General features: G+C 46.9%; 1 protein-coding gene and 2 pseudogenes across 1 annotated transcript; 1 reads left to right on the top strand and 2 right to left on the bottom strand.

The window, feature by feature from the left end:
- The first annotated feature begins 1,464 nt into the window (after nucleotides 1-1,464).
- Nucleotides 1,465-2,960, top strand: LOC127761032 (uncharacterized; annotated as a pseudogene).
- Nucleotides 2,961-12,779: 9,819 nt separating this feature from the next.
- Nucleotides 12,780-16,096, bottom strand: LOC127762010 (uncharacterized; annotated as a pseudogene).
- A 3,269-nt stretch (nucleotides 16,097-19,365) lies between these two features.
- On the bottom strand, nucleotides 19,366-21,462 carry LOC127762577 (CASP-like protein 4A1). Its single transcript, XM_052287071.1, has 3 exons — nucleotides 21,301-21,462; nucleotides 20,836-21,207; nucleotides 19,366-19,470 (listed from the first exon to the last, which is right to left on the bottom strand). Exons 1-3 carry the CDS (start codon nucleotides 21,460-21,462, stop codon nucleotides 19,366-19,368), a joined length of 639 nt encoding a protein of 212 aa, XP_052143031.1.
- Nucleotides 21,463-22,439: the final 977 nt, after the last annotated feature.

Here is a 22,439-nt window from a genome sequence, read left to right as displayed (position 1 = left end):
ATAGAAATTTTTATAGGAGTTTCAAGTTTTTTACATTTCTTTTTTTAAAATTATAACTTATATGTTATATTGTATATAAAAATATTTTATTATTTTTGTTTTTAATATAAATCATCTTTCACACACTACATAAGATATTTTATGCTAACATCTCCTTTATAAGCAATTTCTCTCATATACCACGTAAAAATATTTTTTTTAAAAAATAAAAATACCAGAAAAAATTTAAAACTTGTATACAAACTTCCATGTTGTGTAAGGAGGTCACATAAAAAATTTCATATTTTTTTGAAACTTCTAATGAGATAAATCAATTGTTTATTTCGTATGTCTCTGAGGATATTTTGGGTATTTTTGAAAAGAAGGTCCAGCCCAATGGTATATCATAGAACAATTGCTAAAGTCATCGGTATATTATAGAAAGAGACAATGTCGATGGCAAATCGTTGAACTCGAACAAACTCGATGGTATAGAATAGGTTATCTCTAAAATGATTAACATTAAACTTCCCAACACCTTTCGAAACCTGAAAAGAACTTGAAAATTTTGTTTCAACGCCAAAATTATAGTGGGGTGTGGATGTTTGGTTCGGAACCAAATAGCACATAACATTACAAACTTTATTTTGCAGTGTGACTGGTTTCATGCTATGTAGAGAACCAAAATTTTGCATTACGTAAAAAAATGTTAGCAAATTCAAGTGTTGACAAAAATTTGCTGTTGCTACCACAATTTCGGTGCAGTTATTTTGGATATCAACCCAGACAATCCCATACAAATTCAAGTATAGCCTAGTCCCGAAGAGTAAAATGGACTGGGCTCACTGGTTTTCTGTTTTGTTTCATAGTGTAACAGTTGAATGCCAAATAAAGTGAGGCGGCGCCAAGACAGGCGAGCTGCCGCCTGGACCGGCGCCGTTGAGTGGGCCTTTCGGGCCATCCCACGTGGTCCCTGTGCCCCATGATGGACCACTCCCCCATTGGGCCGCCTTGGATGGGCCCACTCGTTTCGACCCCATGCATCTTGAGGCGGGCCTTCTCCCTTCTCTCCCTGGTGGGCTTGGGCCGTCATGGCCTTTGGGCGGGGGTTGTGAGGCTGCTCCGCTTGCCGACGTCGGGATGCCGCTAGGCTCGTTCTCGCTTTGCCTCTGACCGCTGGGCCGCCAGTGGTCGCCGGCGCCGCGTCGCCACCGGCGAGGGATTTCCGTGTCAGCCCAGCCGCCTCTCTCCATGGATGTCGCCGGCAGGGATCGCCTCCTCGGTAGTCGCGGTGTGGCCGCTGGGTGAGGAGGGCGAGGTTTCCTTGTCGCCGGTGCCCCCAGTCGGCCCAGTTGCTGACGCTCCGCTGACCTTCTCGATCGTCGGTCTCGCCAGCCGCTGCGGGGCTTGACGACTCGCCGCCTCCTCGACGGTCTCCACCGACGCCCTTGCAGCCGTCCTTCGCCTGCTGCTCGCCTCCTCGGGATGCCGTCACGTTGCGACCGCAGCGCGCGGCCGTTGTCGTCGGAGTCGCCGGAGGGTTCTCTGCCGCGGCCGCTTCAACCGCTGTCGCTGGTGGGTTCTTCGTCGAGGCAGCCGTCGCCGGCCGGCCCGCCGATGTTGCTGGTGGGCTCTCCTCCGGGTCCGTTGTCGCTGGTCAGCTCGCCGCCACGGCCGCTGTCGCCGGCTCTCCTCCGCGGCCGCTGTTGCCGGCGCTGCTTCCGCCGTCTTCATCTTGCTCGGCGCCAGGGTCTTTGTGCTCCCCCATACCTCCGTCGTCGTCTCGTGCGTCGCCGCGCTCCGCCGGCCCGCCGTCGTCGCTTCCCGCGCTGCCGACCTCGCTCCCGTCGCCGACGCCGCCGGACGTGCCGCCAACGCCACCAGACGTGCCCCTGCCGCAGTCGCCGACCCCTTCGCCGACTGTGCCGGCCTCTAGGTTCGCTGCCCTGCCGGCAGTGGGGGAGGCTAGCTTGCCCTCGGCTGCCGACGGAGGCGGTGGTGGCCGTGGAGGTGGTCACCGCGTCGCCGCCTTCATCGCCGTCACTCCCGGAGGCCGTGGCTGCTGTGGCTTTCTTCGACGAGCTAGATGCTTTGGCTGCCGGGGAGGAGGTTCCGGCTGTCTTCTGGCCGCCGCGGTCCCCGCCAAAACTACCTTCGCTGGCCTCCATCCCTACCGCCAACACCGAGCGTTCTTCCTCCGCAGCTCAGCGCCCCTCCATGGTGGATGGGCCGGTGATGGGAGAGGGGGCTCCGACGTCTCCTTCGCCGACGTCCGTGTCTGCATCTGCTGCTGGGGATGAGGCCCCGGCCATGGCTGCCGCTATTGGGCACGAGTCTGGACCGACTGTGGAGAGGGGGCTGCGTGGCTAGCGGCCGTGGCAGTCCCTCCTTCCCCTGTGGCTGATGGCGCGGAGATCTTGTTCGACATGCCGGTTGGTGGCGAGGAGATCTTGTTCAACATGCCGATTCTCGCTCTTGATCTCGACGGCCAGCCGATGGCATGCTCACTGCCTCCCTCGGTCGTGCAGAACGCCGCTCTTCGCGCCATCCTCGCCAGCTGCTGCAAGCCTCTCTGTCCTGCGCCGCATACTCCCCCCGCGCCTATGGCACCTACCGTCGCGGCCGTGGGAGTGGTGCCGAAGCGCAACAAGTGGATTGCTGCCCAGATCGCGCTTGCTGGCCCGTGTCACATGATTACTCGCGCATAGTGCAACCTGATGCGCAAGCTCGGGATGGTGCCCGACGAGGGTCCGGTCCTGGCACAGGCCTTGGCAGACTTCGACGCTCTCTTCACTGAGCCCCTCTCGCAGGACCACACCATCGCCCTCTCTGCACTCCTCTCTAGCTCGCTGCCTCCTGCGCAGGCGATTGAGATGTTGTCTGCCAGCGGTTGACCCTTTCCCTTGTCTTCCCCTTCTCTGCGTGGTCTCTTTTCTATGGGATCATGTAATGAGAACATTTTGGTGTGGAACGTGTGGGGTCTGAACTCTCGCGTCCGCCGGGATGCGGTTTGTGATGTGGTTCGCGACGAGCGGGTCTCTCTTCTCTGTCTTGAGAAAACAAAAATGGATGTAATCCCGTCTCGTATTATTCTGGAAATGTTAGGCCTTGAGTTTGATTATTCTTTCTTGCCTGCTGTTGGTCGGTTTGGGGGTGTGTTGCTTGCCTGGTGGACGGCCGTCTAGTCGGTCTCGGATGTTCACCTTGCGGAATTATCTCTTACCGCGTTGGTTCGGCACCACTCCGATGATGCCCCCTGGTGGCTCTCCATCGTCTATGGGCCATAGGAAGAACCAAAGAAACTTTGGTTCCTGGATGAGCTTCGGATGCTACGATCCTCTCGCTCGGGTCTGTGGGCTGTTGCAGGCGGTTTCAACCTTATCCTCGACTCCCAGGTCGAGAACAACTTGAATCTCAATCGCCGAATGATGGGCCACTTTCGTCGATTGATCGATGAGTTGGACCTCCGGGAGTTGCCGCTTCACGGCCGTCGTTTCACATGGAGCAACGAGCATGACTCTCCTACGCTCGTCAAGCTAGATCGTGTTTTCTTCTCTGCGGATTGGGAGGAGCTCTTTCCCCCATGTCTTGCAGAGCTGGGGCGACCGTCACATCGGTAGCATCCGTCTCCACCTTCAGATGGCGAAGGAGCTTGTCTTCCGACTTGATGTCACGCAAGAGAACCGGTCTCTTTCTCCCTTGGCGACCTAGTTGTGGCGGGACTTGAAGCTGAAACGCCTTGGGCTTGCCTCTCTTGAGCGCACCATAGCTTGCCAGCGTTCGTTCTTGATCTGGCTCAAGGAGGGTGACGCTAACACCAAGTTTTTCCACTATCACGCTAGGGCCTAAAGGCGAAAGAACTTCATCACTCGCCTTTGAGATGGAGACCAGCTCACCGTTTCACATGATGAGAGCTTTAAGAGCTCGTCTCCACTCACTTTGGATATATCTTGGGGACGTGCGTTGAGCATGATCTCGCTCTTGACCTTCACTCCCTTGGCCTCAGCCCTGTGCAGCTTGGGGGGCTAGATGACCCGTTCTCGGAGGAGGAGGTGTGGGTGGTGATTAAGTCTTTGCCTTCTGACAAGGCGTCTGGTCTTGATGGGTTCACGGGTCGGTTATACAAGACTTGCTGGTCAGTGATTAAGTCGGAGGTCTTGGTAGCTCTCAACTCCCTCTTTTTGACTAAAGGCCGGGGATTTTCCTCCCTTAATGATGCTCTCATCTCCCTTCTGCCAAAGAAGGATGTGGTCGTTGACGTCAAGGATTTTCGACCGATTAGCCTCATCCACAGCTTTGGGAAGTTGTTCTCCAAGATCCTGGCTTCCCGTCTCTCTCCCCACCTTGACGGGCTTATGGCGGCCAATCAAAGTGCCTTCGTCAAAGGTCGATCCCTCCACGACAACTTTCGCTATGTCCAACTCGCGGCAAGGGCCCTCCATGCCAGGCGCACTCCCCGCCTCCTTCTCAAGGTGGACATCGCAAAGGCCTTTGACACGGTCAGTTGGCCATTCTTGCTTCAGGTGCTTGCTCATCTCGGGTTCAGTTAAGCGTTGGCGGGATTGGATCTCCCTCATCCTCAGTGCCTCCTCTTCCCGAGTGTTGATCAATGGGGTGCCTGGTCCACGCTTCCCTCACCGAAGGGGTCTTCGGCAAGGAGATCCTCTATCCCCTATACTCTTCATTCTAGTCATGGATGTGCTCAATGTGATGCTCTGTAAGGCCTCTGACTCGGGCGGGTTCCTTCAGCTTAACGATCGTGCCTTGCGACCTCACGCCTCCCTCTATGCTGATGATCTAGTTCTCTTCCTCTCCCCGGTTCGACAGGATCTTGGGTTCATCCAGTGCTTCCTTTCTGTCTTTGGTGCAGCTTTCGAGCTGCGCACCAATTTTGCCAAATGCTCGATTACTTTGATCTGTTGCTCGGCCGAGGACCTAGAGCTAGTTCAATCCTGCTTCCCCTGCACGATTTCTGATTTTGCTTGCACCTACCTCGACATTCCGCTGTCTGTTCGCAAGTTGCCGAAGGTGGCCCTGCAACCGCTTGTTGACAAAGTCTCCCATCGGCTTCCCCCTGGAAGGGACGTCTCACCACGCTGGCCGGCCGCTTTGTGCTGGTCCAGTCTGTCCTCTCCTCCATTTCGGTCCATGTGTCTATGGCGATCGGCCTTCCTGTCTGGGTTATTAAAGCCATTAACAAGAAGCGTCGAGCCTTCCTGTGGACGGGTACGGACTCAGCTCATGGGGGGCAGTGCCGGGTATCTTGGACGAACGTCTGTCGTCCCAAAGCTTTTGGTGGGCTGAGAATTCCTGACCTTAGGATGGCAGGGTTTGCCCTGCGTGTTTGCTGGCTCCGGCTTCAGCGCTCAGGGCATCCCTACTAGGATGGCCTGAAGGCCCCAGTTGAGCGGACCGTCTCTGACATGTTTGAGGCGTTCACCTTCTTTGTGCTGGGAGATGGTGAGTCGATGCTCTTCTGGTCTAACCGTTGGATCGGTGGCCTCTTTGGCTCCAGACCTTCTCTTCGTTGTGCCCTAGCGACTCCGAAGTTCGCACACGGTTGCTTCTGGCCTGGCGAACAATTCCTGGGTTTCTGACATCGGTGGCGCCTCATTGTCCTGGTCATCTCCCAGTTTCTTCTGGCTTGGGATGCGGTGCTTCACATTCGGCTCTCGCTAGGTGTTAGAGATCGTCTTGTTTGGTGTTGGACGAGTAACCAGTGCTACACGGTGCGTTCAGCGTACCAGGCGTTCTTTTATGGCCAACACTCCTTCGCCTGTGCTGATCTTCTTTGGCACGTGAAGGGTCCTGCTAAATGCAAGTTATTCCTCTGGTTTGCATTTCAGCAGCGCTGCTGGACAGCCGATCTCCTCTAGAAGCATGGTATCGATAGCAACTCGGCTTGCCCCTTTTGTGCTCAGGAGCTTGAGACGGCGAAACACATTCTCCTAGACTACGTGTTCGCTCGGCAGGTCTGGCTCTGTGTGCTGTCGCCTCTTGGTTGGGCTGCCCTTTCTCCTCCCCGTGGAAACTGGCTCCAGGACTGGTGGCCATCTTCTAGGGCTTGCTTACCTACGCATCTCCGTGCCGACTTCGACTCCCAAGTCCTCCTTGTCTCTTGGTAGTTGTGGAAGAAACATAACTCTAGGGTCTTCGACTCCGCGCTCTCTTCGGTCTTAGTGGTTCTAGAGTCCATCCTCTCGGAGGGTCGTCTGTGGTCGTTAGCTGGCGTTACTTCTTTTGGGGATTTCTTGCGAGTGTAGCGGGGCTCTGCCCTCCTCCCAGCTGATTGGAGTTGCGTTTAGCCGTCGTAGTAGTCTCTTACTTTGCTTTGGTTATGTTTTCCCCCTTTTCTTAGCATAAGCCAGTCTGGCTGTTTGTGGCGTGTAACAAAATTCCTTTTCTTTTAATATATTGACGTGCAATCCTTTTGCGCTGTCGACCCCCGATTTTGGAAATCGGAAATCTTCTGTGTTTATCAGTACCAATCCCTGGATCAGTAGTTGGTACACACATACATAGCCGAATCACAACATATCACGAATGAATTCAGGCTAAGAGAGTTAAATGCTTACATTAGGGCTAGGCAGGCCAACAACTATCAGAGAACAACAGTGGAAGAGAAAATAATACAAGGGCCTGGTTGACATGCCACAAGCAGTCGACTAGGGAACGAGACCTAGAATGGAACTGCACTCCAATCATCTTGCTAGGTACGCAAGCGTACTAACAAGGGCTTCTCTTCAACACTCTGCTAAAAGGTATATATAGAGCAACAATGAGTACAAAAGTACTCAGCAAGCCACCACGAAAAATGCAGTAATGTACAGGATAATACAAGGAGTGGCTATGGTTACTTTGCGTAAAGCTGAGTTTTCAAATATCATTTCACAAACCTAAGACCTAGCATAAACTGATCAAGTTTTAACTCCATGGTTCATTAAACAACGACGGTTCTGTCCACCATCCATTGTGTTCCCAAGGATAGCTTCTCGCCACTGGTCGTCATGGTTTTCTGGGGTCTACCCCTTCTCGCCTCTCGAGAAGTTGATCCATCAGCACAAAATCATCATGCATATCCCATCCCAATCAGATTAAGAAATTAGAGTCTAGCCAAGTGTAATACACGTCCCGGTGCTCAATAACCACGAGCACAGCTATTCGAATAGATTGATTTACTCACACTGCAGTGGATGTACACTTTACCCGTACTCCGCGACTTGCCCAACACATGAGCCTACATCCCAACGAATGAGACTTGCCACGGCAAAGCCTTTCCATAACCTCACTTTGGCAGTACCCGCTCCATCAACTTTAGTCCTCATGCACTCTAGGCGTCCAAGATTTCTAGCAGTGAGAGGAGTTAAGTTATAGTTAAGTTTATGTTTACACATGGCAGTCCTACCGATGGTGACACCACTATAGGCACCCGCCCCTCATGGTCCTACCAATGGCTGCCCCACCGTAGTCCCTGCCTCACACACAACAAGAAAACCACTACGGCTTGGGTACCGCCTCCGCTCGGCTATTTACTCTGCTAGGTCTATACCTACACGAGAAGTATGGTTGTACTGAGGTCATTTCATGCTTAACTTCATGGCTCGGTCCTTAATTGACCAGGGACGGCACTAGCCTTTACCGGACTCCACCCAAGTCATCCAGCCGCCCCAGTCGAAAACAGTTGTTTAGTTTTATTTTTCCTTTCACAAATCATGTCACCAATGTCATGACAATGTGGCACTCATGTCTCCACATGCCGCATCTCAACCACCTTCCCAAAGGTAGTTGCCCAAGCATAAAGCATTTTGATAAATATGAATATGCATGATTCTAAAGTAGCATGGCTAAGCATTTATAAAGTATTGAGTAAAGACACACGATATTATGGATTACAAGGATTGCATGGGTCATCAATATCAAAGGCATGGCATATAACAAAGTAGGACATTCACGTATATCCATATAGCATGCAAACTTTATTTTAAATCCAAAATAAGTTCGCAATGGGTTCAACATGCTCAAAGATTAGTGATGACTTGCCTGCTCAGGATAGTTCCTATTCTTGATATAATCTTGATCAACCTTCACCTCCTGGAAGCTTGCATATGTTGCCTCACGACTAATCGATACACCAATACTATAATATGCGAGAGAAACCAATATTCAAGCAACAATCAATATGCACAAACAAAATATAATTGTTGGGTCGTACCTAGGGTTGCTCATTTTACTGTGTTTGCTAATGGATTGTAAGGTGCTACGAAGTCTCTACTATGGCTGCACAGTTTATATAGGTAAGGAAAATTGAGGTAGCTTAGGCTCTAAATTACTTAGCATGCAAGCAGCTGATGAGACAAGAAAGCTTATGGGCTAAGGTTTCTTAGTATTTTATATTGTCCTGATGGCTCTATTGGTACTACTAGCATAATATATGAGATATACAGTGCTACTATGTGGTTTAGTCTAGCTATAGGGTTATGGGAGGGTTATATGACTACGCATGCATCTATTCAAGTAAAATGGTCATATACTATCTGTCGTTGGATGGATTAATTTAATTAGGATCAACAAGCAATCACAGGGAATCATTTATATTATTATTTTACCAATGGGGCATTATTTTAATTATGATCATATTTTACTTGTCATTATAAATTATAAAAGGGTTAATAATCATCCATGCTCTATATGTTAGATCTGTGAGGTTATAGGTACAGATTATTTGTCTGTGTGGTCTCGTAACGAGGTCAAGATTTATAATTAGTGTTTTATCTAACTTTGATGTTTATCAAACAATTCATAGTTTAATAGGTGCAAAAGTAGGTGATTGACTTACTGTGTATGTGTTAAATAGATGTACTGTACATGCGAGTTCAATAATATGTTAATATTGGATCATTTACCGAACATGAGTTATTTATTGTTCTGCTAAATAATAGGCGTCAAACAAATTATATATATACTACTATATAGGATATTGCACTGGTTAAATCTATCATTCGATTGATTCCATCACACCCAGCTCTGTTATTATACCTCATGGACAAACTAAGGACTGTGATATGTGTGTACTTAGATTTTTAGTTATAAACTCATTAAGTTAATCCTCTATTTAGACAATGACTAAATCATGAACTTGACTATATATAATCATGGAATAATAAATGATACTAATATGTCCTATCTTTGCTTTAAATTGCACTAATACATATAGCTACACATGGTTCTCCCATAGTGACAGAACATGCTAACAACAAATATTCCTCTACCTAGTTCACTGTACAATGATAATTTTTATTTGCTAGCACATTTTTAGTTTAATCATTATCTAATCATTTGATATTAATTATTTAATAATTATAAATATATTTTATTAAATAGTGAGTTATATACCATTGGAAAGCTTATGAATTTAGGTTTAAGTTTCACTCAAATTGGAGTTAAAATGAATAAGTTATGCTAGTTTAAAGACTCAAATTTGAATTAATCCGAGAAATAGCGAAAAGTTACTGTTCCTAATTGATTTATTTTAATCCGAAATCCCATCCACAGCTACCGGACTGACAAATGGGGTCAAGGCCTTGATTTTCTTTTGTTCCAAATTATTTTTCTATCGAGAAGATGGAGGTGGGCCTAGCTCGTCAGCGACTCAGAAGGGAGTCGTCTTCAACCTCCAGCAGTCCAGCCCGAGCGGAAGCAGCAGGGGAGGATGCAGCCGGGTGAGGCCGGGTTGGCGCGAGGCCAGCGGCCGGGGAAGGTGCGGAGAGCTCCGGCGAACACCCCGCAGGCGGCTACGGCGCACGGCAGCGCATGGACGGTGGCAAACCAAGAAACGCCATGATCCCGAGCTCGGGCAGCTCGGGGCTAGGGTGGTAGGGAAGGTTTCCGACCAGATTGATGGGGGCATGAGCATCTACGGCGTACGGGGGTTCCGTTTTACTCACTATATAGCTAAGAGGAGCTCCGGGATGGCTTGTCCACGGCGAGCTCGTTGGTGGCGGAACAGCGGCCGAACCGTCACGGCTTCGGGCGCTAACCGCCAAAATTAGAGGGGGCTCTAGCTTCTACGGAACTAGGAGAGGCCAGAGGAGCGAGGACTTACCGAGGAATGGGGAAACGACAAAGATCGGCAGTGGTGGTGGAGCAGAGAAGACGATGCTGGCATGCATGATAGGTGTTCGACGAAATGTGTATCCGAGGGAGAGGCAGAGAGGGTTGGGGTTTTTATGGGGGCTTGGCTTGGGGATAAGCCTGGATGGCGTGGAGGATGAGGTCGATGACAGACGCACTCGATGGCTGTCTACGGCCTAGGTTAGGGAGGTTAACGCGGCTAAGGGCAAGTACTATGGGCATCTAAGCACAAGCCCCAATATGCCACATAGGACTAAATAGTGAGGTGGAGAAGAGAAGAAAGATGAGAGAGAAATAGTCACATCTCATGCAAGGGGCAACCTCTACACAAACTTCAATAAACATGTGAGAGTGTTAGAGATGTTGGGGATTGTGTGGTAGAAACAACCTATTATACATGTCACCTTTTAATTTAATTATGTATGTCATGCATGAAATTGGATGTGGTGGTCACCTCTACTATAAAACTTGCCCTAAGGTTTCCATCCTCTTCTCCATTAAGTCTCTGTGGCTTAATCATCACCCTACAGCTCCTAGCCTATGAGCCTCAGCGCTAGCTTGAGAGGGTGCGCATCGTTTTGTCCAGCGGGTGCATGGAGGGGCGACGGGACGTCATGGCGTTTGGATAATGGGGCGGACGTGGCAATGGCGACGCGCTTATCCAATCGGCTTCGTTCCTCATCTCTTGGAGCGACGGCTGAAGGAGATGGCGGCGCTGACGGATGCCGGGATTCGCGGCGGAATGGCGGACTTGGCGTGACACGGAGTTAGGGCGCGGCACGATGCGGTGCACGGGGGCGACGCAAGATGCGGAGGTGGCGCGGTCGATCGCGTGCGCGACGTCCGGGCGCGAGCGCGGATGCGGAGGGATGCGGCGAGAGGTGAGGGAGAGGCTTGGGCCCATATCGAATAGGTCATGCGCGATGAATAGTGCCGGCTGGAAAAGAAAAGAAAAGGAAGAAAAGGAGAAAGAGGAAAAGGGAAGGGCTAAACTGCAAAAGTGAATGGGATTGGATTTGAATTGAAATGTAATCTATTCATTTTGGTTTTGCGAATTCAAATGTTTGATTTGAATATTTACTTGGTTATTCATTAATTCCCAAATGAATTTGTTTTCTATTAGATTATCCAAAAATTATCCAATATAACTTCTAGGCTTTGATATTTCTTAAAAACTAATTAAATATTCTAATGTGACCTTTAATAATACAATAGCACATTGGTCGAGTTTACTTGTATAACAATGTATTTTACATGGATATGTTTAATTTGTTATTCCATAAAATTAAATTGAGAATTGGTACAATATTGATCTAAATGTTTAATTATACACTCACATAAACACATTTTATATATAAAGCTCAATTCATTTACATGACCAATTATTTTATCTGAGTGGATTTTATTCCATGAAAGACTCGATGAAAGTTATAAATATTAATTTAATTATTCTAGTGTAACACTCATATATATATATATATATATATATATAGAGTCATTGTAGTGGCGACTATTTCATGGTTACTTATTGTAGTGGCGACTATTTCATGGTTACTTAGATGTCATGACACTTGTCAACATGGTTAAAGTATTTAACATTCAATTTGTAATCTATATTATAGAAATAAATAATTGACTTGTGCTTTATTTGGCTTTGCTTTCTTGTGCATAAATATTTATAGGTTTAGTAATAAATAATGTATTCTTGTAAATTGTATTTATTATGTAGATGTACCTCTTTAATTTGATTCTCCATGGTGACAATTTATAGTTTGGCAAGCAAGAACAACCATAACATCCAGCATGATATAAAAGTTTTGAAAATTTTCAAAATTTTAGTGATTTTTATTGTTAGGAATTTTCAGGATGTTATATGCGTGTTCGTGAAAAAAAAGTACCAAAATTTGACATTACTTTCTAAAAAAATTGACATCACTAAAATTTTGGTGAAATAAGAGTCTTTAGATTAATGTCAGACAGAGTACCAAATTTTAGAATCACCAAAATGTGGGCCAAACCAAGTACTAGCATGAATTTGGTAATGTTGATTTGGGGATCAACCCAAATAAGCCCTCTTCTTCACTGCAGTTCGTCTGGGTGTGCAAATGGACTGGTTCCTTCGAATTTCTTCTTTCCTGCTGAAGGTTAACTGCTGGAATCCCATGGGCTGGATTACTGCAGACCATGAGCTAGCAGCCCATGAGTGAGTTCACCCAAGGCCCAAACGAGGCCTAGCTCACAGCTACAGCTATGACATTAATAATGGGAGTACTGAGTAGCACCAGAGAGAACAAAATGACAGCAAACCTCACAATGTTAATTTATTATTGGAAAGCAAACCACACCAAATTCAAAATGGACTAAAATGTTCTGCAGCAACATATTCAGTGACGACGTTGCACACACCATCCCTGCTATGCTAGCTGCACACACGCCAACATTATTCAGAAACAACCCAAAATCTAATCCAACTGCTTCAGTTTTGACGCGACACTGGACTGATATGAGGAAGAGGAGCCGAATGCTCAAACCAAACCAAACGATAATTAACTGCAGAGATGCATGCGACCACACTGGTGAGATCATCGATGCAATGGAGGTAGGCAGGTAGCCGAACTGAATCTTCCCTATTGGGATCGTTCTTGCCGGCGGTGGTGGGCTTTTCTCGATCAGTAGCAGTTGATCCAGGCCGCGATCTCGGCGGCCGCCGCTCTGTACATGGCCTCGAACACCTTGGGGTGCACAAACTGGGGCTGCCTGTCCGGCATATCGATCTGTACGTTCATTGGAAATTCAACACCCAAAATGTCAGCAGCATATGCAGCAGTTGGGTACAATGGAACATAGATGAAGTTTCAGTTAAACACTGAACCCAATTTTCATCAAACTAAATATATACATCGAGGTAATCTATAATTTAGTTGAAGTAGAGTGGATTAACAGATATCATATATACTTATACATCGACTCATGCGGCATGTCCCTGTCCTTAGCAATATGCATAATCGCAGCGCATGATTTTGTGAACTCGAAGCTTAGAGTTTTCTGCTTAAGGCCTTATTCGGTTTGAAGGGGATTGAAAAGGATTAGAGGGGATTGAGGGGGTAGAATTCCACACCACAATAGGTGTGGAATAAATCCACTCCAATCCTTCCCTCGGGCCTTGTTTGGTTACGCTTGGATTCAATCTGGGCCGGGAATGACAAGTGTAGTAAGAAATTCATGATAGATACAATGAGAGACCGGGATTTATTCCGGGCAAGGAACCAATTTACTTATGATAGGAACAATAAGAGATTGGGATTAGTTTCACACCTCTTGACTAGTGGATTGATTCCCGGTCCCTTATTGTCCCTATCATAAGTAAATTGGTTCCTGGCCCAGAATAAATCCCGGTCTCTCATTGTATCTATCATAAATTTCTTACTACACTTGTCATTCCTGATCAGATTGAATCCAAGCGTAACCGAACAAGGCCTCATGGGGATTAACCGAACAAGGCCTAAAGCAAGTGGTCTGCGAGCTGACGAATCATTATTAAAACAAGTCTAAACTATACGGTTGTCAATAACAACAAAACAATGTTGTAATAATATGCACCACGATAATCAAGGGTACAAGATGATCTCAATATTTCAATCCATAGTATTGCGATAAAGTCATTTCGTAAGCAAACAACCTAATTAACCACGGCAAGTCTGCACTATACGTTAAAAGATAGCTATGGATAGGGGCGCATCTAGCATGGGTGCTGGGGGAGGGGGAGGGGATTCAAGTCACCCCTATCCCATTGGATCACTATTGATAGAAGGAGAGAAGGAAGGGAGAACAAGAGGGAGAGGCGGAACAGAGAAAGGGGGTGGAGAGGGTGTTGTTGAAGGAGGAAGGAGATGAGTCTTTCATCTAATCATATTTCGGGTTCGCCCCTACATATGGGAGGCTCCTATATAATTAGAAAACAATTTTGACTCGAGTATAAACACATAGCTAAATATATGCACCATGATAAACCAAAGTTTACATAAACTCCAAGATCCTCATATTCTTATATATCAAATGAACACTTTTTCGAGCAACAACCTAATTATGGAAAGTCCAATCTATTCGTTACAGAATAACGATAATAAGTTATAAAATAAATAGAAAACTAGCTCTGATACGTAGAGAATCGCTATAATTAAATATATGCATAACGACAACCTACGTTACGTAGACTGCAAGATTCAGCTCTTAACCATTTCCAGTAAGCCATTTTGCGGGCAACAGCATAAGTATAACAAGTATACTCTATACGTTACGGAATAACGACAATAAGTTATCAGATAATAAGAAGACTAGCTCCGATACGAGGGCAATCGCTATAATTTAAAATACGGATAATGACAATCTACATTACGTAGGCTCCAAGATTCCGACACTTCCATTTCTAGTAAGCTGTTTCGCGAGCAACAATCTAGTTATGGCAAGTCCACGCTATCCGCTATTTATAAAACACATGCACCACCATAGCCAAGATCCAGTGCTCCCATTCTTGTGGATCTATACATATATAGCCGCTTGCATTGCAAACTACTATCTCTAAATAAACAAAGGGAAGAGATGGTACTCACAATAGTGTAGAACATGAACATGTTCTGGGTCCGGGAAGCGTCGGTCCCGCTCAGCGACGTCACTGCCGTGATGTTGTACCTCTTCAGCGCGGCGGACGCCATGGCGAGCACGCCGGTGCGGCGCAGCGGCGCGCGCACGGTCATGTTCCCGATGTTGCCGAGCACGCTGACCACGACGTTGTCGCCCCACGACCACGTCTTGAGCGACGGCGGCGGCGCGACCGCCGCGGCGCCCGTGGGTGGTGGTGGCGGCGGCGGCATCGCCGCGGGCGCCGGGAGAGGCCACGTCCCGGCATGCGGCGGCGCGACCGGACGCGGCGTCGGCGCCGTGGCGCCGCGCGCCGCCCTCTGTGGGACTGGGACGACGGTGTTGGCGCGCGCCGCCGCCGCCGCCGCCGCGGCGGCCGAGGAGGAGGAGGAGCCCACCGCGCCGGCGGGGCCGTACGCCGCCACCGTCACCGCCGCCGCCGCGGCGGACGAGGAGGAGGAGGAGGCCCCCGCGCCCCCGGCGGCCGCCGCCACCTCCATTGCCAGGCGGTCTCGCTCGCGCTGGAGCTCCTGCTTTTGCGCCTCCATCCTGACCTCCTCCCCCTGCAGCATCTTGATGTAAGCGATCGCGCCATCAATGATTTCCACCCTGCTGCTCTGAACATGTAGACGAACAGAGATATCATCGAACACATGGGCACATGGCCGCTAATCTAGCTAGCTTAGTCGATCCGAGAGCTCAAGCACAGCACCGACCGATCTGTCCGTGCAAAGCACTCTCGATCTCAACGTCTCGTGAAATCGATCTCACCTTCTCCGGGAGGTTGGGGACGAGGCGGCGGATGCCGGCGAACATGTCGTTCATCCGCCTCCGCCTCTCCCGCTCCCGCACCGCGAACATGCACGCCCGGTTGCCGCCGCCGCCGACGCCGCCGTGGACAGCTACGACGTCGTCGTCGTCGTCGCCGCCCTGGGATCCGCGCCCTTCTTCCCCATTACCGACCTTCCTCTTCCCGTTATTACACGCGTCGACGATGACGACGTCGTCGTCGTCGCCGTCGCTCTCGGCGCCGGCGGTCAGCGGCGAGAGCGGCACGCCGTTGAAGGTGATGACGCCACTCGTAGCTAGCGGCAGCTGGCGGCCATGGCGCTGCTCCTCCTGAGACATGGTGGCAAAGCAAGCAAAAGTGCAACGCAAGAGCGAGCAAGAGAGAGGCTGCAAGAGCAAGAGCAAAGATATCAAATGTATTTGTGAAGAGATGAGAGAGCATTTGGCCTCGAATTTATTGACAAAAAAAAGAGCATCTTTTCAAAAATCTTTTTCCCCAAACAGAAATGCACGTAAACAAGTTAAATAAAAAAAAATGATAATATCGTGACACACGCATTGCAAAAGATGATAGAACGCATCGGCTACAAGCAAAGCTGTATTAGTACGTGTAACGCCTGGTTGATAGCTGGTTCGTGCGATAGCTCTCACAACCATCCAATATATGCACAGCTCACTGATTTAAATTCATTTCACTAGTGACAAAAAAAAGATATACACATCTATCTTCTGGCTATAAAGTTTGTGGCAAAGTGAGAACAACATGGTTTGAACTTTGAAATGCATTTTCTTTAAAGAGAGAAACTTTGAAGTGAGAAAATACAAAATCTCTTTACGTTTTACACACGCAGTGTACGTGCTTGGCTGGCGACATCTTCTGGCACGTATGCATGATTTGTATCCTAGCTAGTGCTGCCGCGTCACCAACTTGGTCAGCTTGCCATACACGTGGCAGGGCCGTCTAGCTATAGCATTTGCAGGTGACTGCACGTTGGACTTTTTTTGGCTTGGTTTGTAACAAAAAGCTGTGCATATATATATGCACTTGCGTTTTTGAAATGTTTTCACAAAAAAACAATAACTTTTGTAGCTGGGAGTGATCTCACGTACGTATACGCAAGCCTTAGAACACGTTGTTGTTGCCATGGACGACGTGTACGTATACCGTTTCCATTGGGACCATCGATCCAACATGTAGGATTTGGGAAAAATTACAAATAAGGAAAGCAATTAACTTTTAAAAAGTAAGTACATAAACATACTAAAGCATCTAGAAAAAAAAGCATCATGATTATGAATAGATTAGAATTTCGTGTAAAACACTCACCTACCCTTTCTATCTCTACCTAAGCTAGCTTCAAGAATATGGATATCACTTCCAGATTGAACGTCTCGGTTTGTAACCCGGGACTAAAGGGTGTTGCAAACCAGGACTATAGATGCATCCTCCAGTAGTGTACGTTTATATATCATAGGGTAGATATACATATAAGTGGGTTATGTGTGGATCGTGTGGGTCTATCTCATGTAGAAAAACAATGATCCTGATAGTATTTGGTTATGTATAGCTCATGGCAGTATTAATCACCCGTGCCCACTATTTATAGCTGGATGATACACTAGTTAATTTATTTATTTGTACTTTCAAATAATTATCATATACTTAAGTATCATAAAAATAATTATGCATAGATAATATTATAATTGCATGTACGTCCATGCACACGTTTGGGTATCATAGGTACATCTAATTAACTATAAGTAGGTTGTGGATGGATCGTGTTGGTTTGTCTGTTGGAAGAAATGATCCCGATATAATAATGGCAAAATTTGCTACAGGACATCAGAAAAACGTGTAATTAGCTAGGAGACATTGTAAGAATGTATTTGCTGTAGGGCATCGTAAAAATCTGGTAATTAGCTGTTGGACTTGTAAAAAGTAGGTGGGATTATTTTATTATTTTGGGAGGATTAGGAGAGAGAAACGACCATTAAAGACCAGGTTGCCCTTGGCTTAGATTAGTTAGTCTTCACTAATCACGGGCTTAAACACATCTTACATTCTCATCGCCAAGCAGAGAGCAAGAGAGGAGAAGCACATGGTGGATTTAAAGCACACGGCCGGCCACGCCGGCGCACGGAGAGTCAAGCTGTTTCGGGTGGCGTGGCGGCCGGCCAGGGCGGTGGTGGAGGTGGGGGCGCCGCTGGTACCGGTTAGCGAGAGGAAGAACAGGAAGATGAGGCAAAAGCACATATATTACATACAATGAATCAAAAGCACAGATATAGCCAAATCCAACCGATATTCATAGCCAACATCAAGTTTGTCCAACACCTTGTGAAGACGGACAACACATACAAGCAAGTCTTTCCTGGTAGCAGCAGTCAAAAGAGAGGTGGGGATGGATGCTAGGCTTGGATGCTGGACGAGCAAGCTGCAACGATGGTGGTCTCCGAGGGTAGCAGCAGCCGCCGCCGCTCTCTCAAGCGCAGCAGCAGAGAGCAGCAGAGCAGCCGCCGCTCTCTCCGAGCGCAGCAGCAGCAGTCGTTTCCTCCGAGCGCAGCAGAAGCCACTGCTGCCAGCGCCACTCCCTCGAGTGTAGCCGCCGTGTGACCGTGCGAGGCTCGGCTGCGGCGCCGGCGGGCGGAGGTGGCTGTTCAGTGCGTTTCGGCAGCTGCGGGTGCGGTGGCTGGCAATGCTGTACACTCAGATCCTTCCATCTGTGACGGCCTCTAATATGTCTGGAAATAGCGGGCCGTCACAAGGAAGTCATCTCAATCGGGGTGAAAAAGTGCTCGATTGAGATATGATTGCATAGACATGTTAGATGGGCTCAAAACTTAGACCCGTCACGGACGACACCTATCAGTGACAGGCCGTAGTTTAAACCTGATTGAGATAACATTCTATATCTCAAACGGGCCTCAAGTTGGGGCCCATCACAGATGACCATCATCTGTGACGGGCATTAACTATAGCTCGTCAGAGATAAGAGTCATCTGTGACGGGCTATAGTTTAGATCCGATTAAGATGAGTGTCATCCGTGACGTGCTATAGTTGGGGCCCGATTGAGATAACAACTAGGCCCGTCACAGATAACTCATTAGTGACGGGCTATATACTAATACCCTATTGAGATGACTTAATCTCTATCGGGCATACTAAAGCCCGTCACTGATGAGTATTTTTCTATTTTTATATGAAATATTCATATTTGTAAGTTGAACTATAGCAAAATAATTAACCGCAGTATAATAATTCATTTTATGAGTTAAAATAATTTTACGGGTAGTAAATGATTTCAAATGGAAAAATTATCAACAACAAAGTTGTATAACTTATCAAGATTTACAATTTTAGTTTGGTCATTTTTCTATATAATATTTTTTGAACAGTTTGAATTTAAATTTAAAAATATGACAACTTCAAACAATATTTTCAAATACTAAATAATTTCAACTGAAAAAATCATCAACAACAAAGTCGTATATCTCATTAATATCTATAACTTTTAGTTTGGTTATTTTTCTATATAACATTTTTTGAACAGTTTGAATTTAAATTTGAAAATATGACAACTTCAAACAACATTTTCAAATACTAAATGATTTCAACTAAAAAAAGTCATCAACAACAAAATTGTATAACTCATCAAGATCTAAAACTGTTATTTTTGTCATTTTTTTATCCGACAAAATATTAGTAACATTGTTCATAAATTTTATATATATGTGTTATGATTTATAAAATCAGATAAAAGATAATATGTCAATTTTGTGAATCTTCCCTTAGGATCGGTTCTTGCCGGCTGTGTTGGGCTTGTTGATCAGTAGCAGTTGATCCAGGCCGCGATCTCGGCGGCCGCCGCCCTGTACATGGCTTCGAACACCTTGGGGTGCACAAACTGGGGCTGCCTGTCCGGCATATCGATCTGTGCATTCATTGGAAATTCAACACCCAAAATGTCAGCAGCAGTAGTTGGGTAGGATGGAACATAGATGAAGTTTCAGTTAAACACACTGAACCCAATTTTCATCAAACCATATAATATACATCGAGGTAATCTATAATTTAGTTGAAGCAGAATGGATTAACAAATACTATCTCCGTTTCAGGTTATAAGACTTTCGAGGTAATCTATCATTGCCCACATTCATATAGATGCTAATGAATCTAGGCACACATATGAAACGGAGGAAGTATCATATACTCATACTTCGACTCATGCGGCATGCACATGGATTAACATATATCATATACTCATAAATCTAAACTATTCGGTTGTCAAATAACTACAAGACAATGTTATAATAATATGCATCAGGATAATCAAAGGTACTAGATGATCTCAATATTTCAATCCTTGTGTTTCAATAAAGCCATTTTGTAAGCATACAACCTAATTAACTATGATAAGTCTGCACTAAACCTTAAAAGATACATGTTGATAGGGGCGCATAGCTTAGATGTTGGGGGGTGAGGGCGCAGGGGGAAGAGAGTCACCCCTATTCCATTGTATCACTATTGATAAAATGAGAGAAGGAAAGGAGAACGGAAAAAGGGGGTGGGAAGAGTGTTGCTGAAGGAGAAAGGAGATGAGTCTTCCATCTAATCATATTTCGGGTTCACCCCTAGATAAGGGAGGCTCTTGGATGATTAGAAGACTATTTATGACTCAAGTACAAACACATAGCTAAATATATGCATCATGAACTCCAAGATCCTCATATTCTTATATATCAAATGAACCATTTTTCGAGCAAGAACCTAATTATGGAAAGTCCAATCTATTCGTTACAGAATAACGATAATAAGTTATAAAAAAATAGAAAACTAGATCTGATACGAAGAGAATTGCTATAATTAAATATATGCATAATGACAACCTATATTACGTAGACTGCAAGATTCAGCTCTTATCCATTTATAGTAAGCCATTTTGCGGGCAACATCATAAGTATGACAAGTCTACTCTATACTTTACGGAATAAGGACAATAAGTTATCAGATAATAAGAAGACTAACTCCGATACGAGGGCAATCGCTATAATTTAAAATATGCATAATGACAACCTACATTACGTAGGCTCCAAGATTCCGACACTTTCATTTCTAGTAAGCCGTTTCGTGAGCAACAACCTAGTTATGGCAAGTCCGCGCTACCCGCTATTTATAAAAGACATGCACCACCATAGCCAAGATCCAGTGCTCCCATTCTTGTGGATCTATACATATATAGCCGCTTGCATTGCAAACTACTATCTCTAAATAAACGAAGGGGAGAGATGGTACTCACGACAGTGTAGAACATGAACATGAACATGCTCAGCGACGTCACCGCCGTGATGTTGTACCTCTTCAGCGCGGCGGACGCCATGGCGAGCACGCCGGTGCGGCGCAGCGGCGCGCGCACGGTCATGTTTCCGATGTTGCCGAGCACGCTGACCACGACGTTGTCGCCCCACGACCACGTCTTGAGCGACGGCGGCGGCGCGACCGCCGCGGCGCCCGTGGGTGGCGGCGGCGGCGGCGGCATCGCCGCGGGCGCCGGGAGGGGCCACGTCCCGGCCTGCGGCGGCGCGACCGGACGCGGCGTCGGCGCCGTGGCGCCGCGCGCCGCCCTTTGTGGGACTGGGACGACGGTGTTGGCGCGCGCCGCCGCCGCCGCCGCCGCCGACGACGAGGAGGAGGAGGAGGCCCCCGCGCCCCCGGCGTCGTCGCCGCCCTGGGATCCGCGCCCTTCTTCTTCCCCATCACCGACCTTCCTCTTCCCGTTATTACACGCGTCGACGATGACGACGTCGTCGTCGCCGTCGCTCTCGACGCCGGCGGTCAGCGGCGAGAGCGCCACGCCGTTGAAGGTGATGACGCCACTCGTAGCTAGCGGCAGCTGGCGGCCATGGCGCTGCTCCTCCTGAGACATGGTGGCAAATCAAGCAAACGTGCAAACGCAAGAGCGAGCAAGAGAGAGGCTGCAAGAGCAAGAGAAAATATATCAAATGTTTTTGTGAAGAGATGTGAGAGCATTTGGCCTCGAATTTATTGACAAAAAAAAGCTTCTTTTCAAAAATCTTTTTTCCGCAAACAGAAATGCACATAAACAAGTTAAATCAAAAAAATTGATAATATCGTGATACACGCATTGCAAAGATGATAGAACACATCTGCTACAAGCAAAGCTGTATAGTACGTGTAACGCCTGGTTGATAGCTGGTTCATGCGATAGCTCTCACAACCGTCCAATATATGCACAGCTCACTGATTTAAATTCATTTCACTAGTGACAAAAAGAAAAGGTGTATACATCTATCTTCTGGCTATAAAGTTTGTGGCAAAGTGAGCACAACATGGTTTGAAATTTGAAATGCATTTTCTTTAAAGAGAAAAACTTTGAAGTGAAAAAATACAAAATGTCTTTACGTTTTACACACGCAGTGTACGTCGTGCTTGGCTGGCAACATCTTCTGGCACGTATGCATGGTTTGTATCCTAATGCTGCCACGTCACCAGCTTGGTCAGCTTGCCATACACGTGGCAGGGCCGTCTAGCTATAGCATTTGCAGGTGACTGCATGTTAGACTTTTTTTGGCCTGGTGTGTAACAAAAAGCTGTGCATATATGCACTTGCGTTTTTGAAATGTTTTCACAAAAAAAACTACTACTTTTGTAGCTGGGAGTGATCGCACGTATACGCAAGCCTTTGAACACGCTGTTGTTGCCATGGACGACGTGTACGTATGCCGTGTCCATTGGGACCATCTGGTCTTGATCCAACATGTAGGATTTGGGAAAAATTACAATTAAGGAAAGCAATTAACTTTTAAAAAGTAATTAAGTACATATACATACTTAAGCATCGTGGAAAAAAGCATCATGAATATCATATTAGGATTTCGTGTA

The sequence above is a fragment of the Oryza glaberrima genome, chromosome 2 (genome assembly GCF_000147395.1).
Source record: "Oryza glaberrima chromosome 2, OglaRS2, whole genome shotgun sequence".
NCBI lineage: Eukaryota > Viridiplantae > Streptophyta > Magnoliopsida > Poales > Poaceae > Oryza > Oryza glaberrima.
The sequence above is the reverse complement of the archived record's forward strand: the minus strand, read 5'-3'. Positions and strand labels throughout refer to the sequence as shown.